This window comes from Scleropages formosus, chromosome 15, assembly GCF_900964775.1.
Source record: "Scleropages formosus chromosome 15, fSclFor1.1, whole genome shotgun sequence".
NCBI lineage: Eukaryota > Metazoa > Chordata > Actinopteri > Osteoglossiformes > Osteoglossidae > Scleropages > Scleropages formosus.
In genome coordinates this window covers 26,466,368-26,472,367 of record NC_041820.1, presented here as the reverse complement: position 1 = coordinate 26,472,367, position 6,000 = coordinate 26,466,368, and the positions used below count along the sequence as shown (strand labels likewise).

General features: G+C 46.9%; 1 protein-coding gene across 3 annotated transcripts in view; it reads right to left on the bottom strand.

Annotated features, from left to right (window-relative positions):
* Positions 1-553: 553 nt before the first annotated feature.
* tmem63c (transmembrane protein 63C) overlaps positions 554-6,000 on the bottom strand; it is a 66,535-nt gene continuing 61,088 nt past the window's right edge. The window contains exons 19-24 of one of the 3 annotated variants that reach the window (XM_018764236.2): positions 5,805-5,967; positions 4,678-4,783; positions 3,729-3,896; positions 3,351-3,466; positions 3,160-3,234; positions 554-2,851 (exon numbers count right to left, since the gene is read on the bottom strand). In XM_018764236.2, the coding sequence (XP_018619752.1) occupies positions 2,627-2,851; positions 3,160-3,234; positions 3,351-3,466; positions 3,729-3,896; positions 4,678-4,783; positions 5,805-5,967 (853 nt within the window). In that variant the 3' untranslated portion in view covers positions 554-2,626. Of the gene's footprint in view, positions 2,852-3,150; positions 3,235-3,350; positions 3,467-3,728; positions 3,897-4,677; positions 4,784-5,804; positions 5,968-6,000 lie in introns of all 3 variants that reach the window. The other 2 variants (XM_018764237.2, XM_018764238.2) reach the window with 2 other exon arrangements.

The window sequence follows — 6,000 nt, the reverse complement described above, 5'->3', positions numbered from 1 at the left end:
CGGTGTTGCTCTATTCGCATCCCAAAAAATCCCCGCTCTTGCCTCCCCCCCCCATCCATTTAGCAGATGCTTCTATCCAGTGACAGAAAACTCGGCAAACAGAAGTTTAGAGTTTTCTCCAACAGAGAGTTATAGATGCAGACACGCAGTTCTCAAAGTAGTCACTTAGTCTAACACAAGCGTTTTTGCCGGTTGCGTGAGCGTACGTTACATTACACGAGTGTGCACATTAAAAGAGCAGCTGCATATATATACACGAGTGGCATGATGGCACAATGAGTAGCGCTGCTGTCTCACAGCACCTGGGTGGTGTGAGAGAATGTGGGTTCGATCCCTGCTCAGTTTGTGTGGAGTTTGCATGTTCTTTCTGTGTCCGCGTGGGTTTCCTCCAAGTGCTCTGGTTTCCTCCCACACTCCAAAGACATGCTGTTCAGTGTAGTGAGTGAGAGAGTTCCACTGATGTATGGATGAGTGACCCAGTGTAAGTAGTGTATCTAGTAGTGTAAGTCACTGCGGTGAATAACGTGTGTGGGCTGATAACACTACATAAAGTTTATTGGAAGTCACTTTGGAGAAAAGCATCTGCTAAAAAAAAAAAAAAAATCCAAATATAGACTGGATAACAAGCAACTGGTTCTCTTCATTCTACTTTCAAACTTTTTGAGTAAAGAGCTGACTCCTGGACAGATTAAGGTCATAAGATGGGGATCAGCTGTGCCCGAATTGTGAGCGGACTGCAATGAGTTCTTGAAGATGCACAGCTTGTTAGACCTTTGCAGATGTTGCCCTGCACTATGAGTGTTGAGTGGATAACAATAAGACAGATACACAGAGGAGAGCTGGAATACCGGGGGGGAGGAGATGCTGCCTTTTCCTTACCATTCTGGAAAGGTGCTTTTCTTACCTCTTGCTGTAAAACCTGAAAGGGGTGTATAAATCAATCTCCTGCATAATGCAGGCGATGGTAAGTTAAGAGAAGCTGCAGTCTAGTCATAACAAGGTGGAGTGTTGCGTGAGATCGGCCCCTCGTTCCCAGCTCCGTAAATACAGTTCATGCAGCATTTGTCAGGCCATGCTGGATTGTCAGACGAAGGACACATTTTCTTCAAGGCACAGCAAGAGAGCATAAGGGAGAATACAAACCCAGACCAGTTTACATTCATGTTTGAGGGAAGGTGTCCGCCTGCCCCATAACAAATCCCATGGCGTTACAAAAACAGAGCCACGACAGAGGCAAAAGGATCAGAGTTATAGAAACGTATACGAACTTTACGCCGCAAAGCACTGGCACCAGTGAAAAGGACAGGGGAGGAAGGGAGTATGGCTTTATGGAGAGCCTACACACTGGGAGATGTCTTTGCGTGACTGGACTTCATACTTTCTCAAGCGGCGGTAGCATGGAGGCCGACAGAGCTTCCCCGTAAAGAACATGCAGCGGGAGTCGGGGATCTGCAAAGAGTTCGGACTTTGCGTACTAGGGAGCGGCGGGGATTCGTGCCAGACCCGGCGACATGCGAGGTGGTACCCTACGCTCGTAATTTTTCTTCCACATCAGCATATGGTGTGCATCGTTTTGGCTTGGTTTTGATGCCTTCGAAAGCATGTCTTTGCCAGAACATTCTTGGTTTGACTTTTTTTTGTACAAGTTCTTTAAATTCCAGCTCATGCCTTTTGTGTTTTGTTTACAAGATGAATACTTCACCACTGACATCACATATCACTGGTAATAATAATAATAATAACACAACATTAGTTGCAAGTAAAATATGGAAAAAACATAACACAACAAAGCCGCTTAAAGCAGTGGGTATCTCCGTTCTCTTCCTCTCTGCAGAGCGTCGAATATGGCATATTCCAACCACCAGCCACATTTTGCCCTATAAGGCCACTGTCTGTGTGCATGTTCTCTCAGTACAGATGGCTTCACAACCCTCAGAGCTGCTTCTGACAAGTGGTAAAAGACACACTTCTCTAAGTGCTTTGAAGCCCGGTCCCCTCGCCTCCCAGAACCCGGGGAAGGAGGGGGAAAAAAGTGTCCTTAAAGTAGCCTTTTATTCCACACATCTGCGCAGACGCTGCAGTCAGAACCCAAAGTGGCACGTAACTCGACACAGCTGTCCAGGCACCTCCATCACAGACTAACAGATGTCCAGATTGTCCTCTCCATAGTATGACGTGATCCCCAATGGGGTGGGCTTCCGAAGGGCAGAACGAAAGAAAAAGACGAAAAGCAAAGAGGCTAGACTAGGGATGAAGGAGACCACATGATGTGGTGCGGCAGAATTATCTATGAAAGAAGCTGATGTTTTTGAGACCTTTGACCGTTTTTTGGTCCTGAATCTGGATCTGGTAAGACCAGGCTTTCTTCCTCCCCTTGGTCAAACTTTCGTTGGCTGTGGCACCAAAGAGCTCAGCCTTGGGTCCAAGAGGCTCCATCAGCGGCCCAGCAGATGGTCCTTTGCATTAAGCTGTACTTCTTAGGTTTTGAGGCAGCAGGGGCTTGATTCTGAGGTTGGAGGAACGTGGCGGCATACTGCTAATTCTTTCTTCGGTGCGTCAGTTTCGGGGAGCTGCATGGGGATGAGGCTCACGCAGAGGGTGAGGAGTGGGTGGCAACTGGAAAGGCTTACTGGTAGTCTAACTTGCTGTCCATGAGGGGGCTAGAAGCAAAGGCATCCTCGGGGTCCTGGGGGTCCTGCAGCTCAGTCTCGTAAGTCTGCGATTGAGCTTCCTCCTCACCTCCACGTGCCGAACCCCGCCGATTGCCCATGGCGCCATAGCTCAGATGGGCTGGTGATGCCATGGGTGTGAGGCCCAGTTCCGGCTCTTGGAGCACAGCTGCCACAAACAGCTGGGAGAATAAGGAGGAGAGGCAGGCAGGGCAGTCAGAGCCGAGCAGTTCCAAACTCATTCGTGCCACATTAACAGTACCACTTTTCTCATTCCATCTCATTCACCTTGAGCAAACAGGCATTTTAGTACACAGCCTTAAAAATTAGTCATTAATATTGCAAAGACCTTCACTAAGGGTTATTAATCCCCCAAGGTTTCAATAGCATACATCTGCACTGAGTGTTAATTGTAAAGGTTCAAATGTGAAGACTCTCCCACAACTCTTAAAGTCAGGAAAATGCACTGTAAAGAAGTTACTGTATGTACGTTGGAGTTCGGGGTAGAGGAAATGCTGCCCCTCTCAGCGTCGTTGAAGACCCCCTCCGCTGGCTGGTCAGACATCTGGAATGCACAGAACCACTTGAGACTCTTAAACACATACAGAGAAACTGCTCTGGAGCTATAATTCTATCAGCCCTACAGTGCATTATTGGCTCTCCAAATGGTCCACGGCTGACCTGGTAACTGGTAGGCTTGGCAGGCTGCAGTTTCCTTAGACAGAGGCCAAACAGGGAGAAGGCAATGCAGAAGAGCAGAGACACAAAGGTGAAGAGGGTAACAGGGCGCAGGGGACCTGGGCAGGGGAAAAAAAGACCTTCCATTAGTGGACCGGTCAACAAGGAGATGGAGGCTAACCGAAGAGCACAGGGTTCCCTACAAGCAGTGGCTCCCACCCCTTGGCCCCAGAAGATCCTAATGGAAACTTAGTTTTTCCTACCAGACTATTTCATTAGATGCCAAGAACCAGACATTTCTTCTGAAGCTGGTAACCACACATGCCCATAACCAGTCTCACAACAACCAATTGCATTAGAAAAAGAGGAGGCAGGAAGTACCGAGCCTCAGTACGGAGAAGAAGAGCAGCCAGAACATGCAGAGGATGGGTGCCACGACCACTTGGCTGACTGCAGCATAGTGTATGCGCTGGTTGAGTTTGGTGGGCACATAGGCGTAGTAGATGTTGTAGCGGTCAACCATGTGCTTCAGGACAAGGTAGAGCAGCCCTGGTGGTAAAGAGATACAGTCAGTCTGAGAAAAAGTCTTCTCAAGCTTAGTGTAAACACTGACAAGCCAGTGATGATCAAGCTAATGATCAACATAAAACATAACTTTAATTTGTGTCAATATGTTTTCACTGTGCAAGTGAGATCACATATTAGTAAGGGTTGTTTCTGGAGAAGTGTGATCCTAGAAGCCAAAGGCTCCTCAGAAGGTACAAAGAGCACAGCTTTGGAAGTAAACGTGGTGTTGCCCCAGCTGGGAGCACTCAGAAGTAGCACGGGCAGTATGGCTCTCAGCAAATCCCACTCGGCAAGAGGAGGGGGGTGGATGTGTTGAGGAGATTCCACCTGTCTCCACATGGACTGCCACTCCTTCCCATCCTTACCCTGACCTCAAGGTCTTCTGATGACTCTGGACCTGGTGGATTTCTTTTCAGAAAGATGCCCCTGCTCAGCTAGAAGGTTTACCAGGTGCATACGAACAGCTCCAGCTCACCAGCTGTCCTACACAGGTAACAACTAAAACTGCCCTCATTTTGTGCTCTCAATAGCAATAACTGTGATTACGACATTGTTCAAGGTCAGCTATGGTCAGAAAGCTACTGTGCAGAAGATCCAAGAATGATTCACACGTTGCGAACGCAGTGAAATATCCGGTTATGTATCTGACAACCTTGCTCTCCTGTCCACAGACCTGCTCATCAGTTGATCGAGCTACAGAAAGACAACAAAGACACCGAAACTCGAACTGACGGATATTCTCCTCTCAATGTGGGAAGCTCACCAAAGGGCACGATGATGGGACAGGTGATGCTGTAGGTCATGCTCACAGCGAAGATGCACATTGTCCAGGCGTACTCCAGGCCAAACTGGAACTCGTAGGCTTGGTTCTGGAGGGCGGGAAGAGCGGAATTCAGTGTTCGTTGTGTCATTTATTCTTCTGAATAGCTATGGCCCGATACGGTTTCATGGCTCCTTCAGATTTACTCCTCGATCTCCAGTTATGGAGCAGATTCCTCAACTGGAAATACTGAGGCGACAGCTGAATAACTTCGTCCCCTGAGATGCACAGAGCTGCTCATGAAATGGATGTTTTTACACTTTGCCGACATTGATACCCCGGACAGTGGCAAATGATCGTAATAAGACAACGGAAGTCTGAAAAAAAATAACTGTCCACACACTTGCGCTGTATATGTGGTGCAGTCTTGTCCTGGAGTAAATGAAATACAACGTAACTGAGCCCATTGATACTTCACCAGTATTTATAGCGGTGCTTGAATGTTTGTGAACCCTTTACAGTTTTCTCTGTCTCTGCATAAATACGACCTAAAACGTGATCAGATTTTCACTCAAGTGCGAAAACTAGATAAAGGAGAATAAACAAACGAGCAAGTGTAATGTTTTTCTCTCATTCGTTTAATCGGGTTGTCGATCTAGTTTTAGGACTTGCGTGAAAATCTGATCACATTTTAGGTCATATTTATGAAGAAAATTTTCAATTTTTTTTTCAAAAATCAATTTTTAAAAAAAAAAAAAAAAAAAATCTGTTTTTCTTCAAATTTTTTCAAAATTTTCCCTCCCGATTTTTCAAAATTTTTCTGAAATTTTTTTTTTTTACGCACCTACTCCTGTGATGAACTTTGGTTCATATGGTGGAAAGAAACTACCTGCACTTAATCACGTGTTGGCGTCTAAGTGTCTCTTCCTGCTAATGTAATGAACACGTATTTTCTATGAGATGTTCGTCACTTTCGAGAAAAGCGTCTGCTAAATGAGTACATGTAAGAAATAGAGAAAATTCTGAAGGGTTCACAAACTTTCAAGCACCACTGTGATTTAAGATCAGGCCTGTGTCAGGCTGGGTAACCCGCAATGGGAGCAGGTGCCGGGAGTCAACAAGAGGCCTACCCTCTTGACGTGGATGCGCTCGGCCTCGGACTTGGCAAAGCAGAGGCGCAGGGCGTAAACCATCAGGGCGGGGATGCGCAGCAGCTCCATAGCAGTGCCGATCAGGCTGGAGGTGATGACGTAGTTGACGAAGAAGGCTCCGTTGTCAGGAAGGAACACACACCTAGAGGGTTTAAGTTGGATTTCACGCACTTCT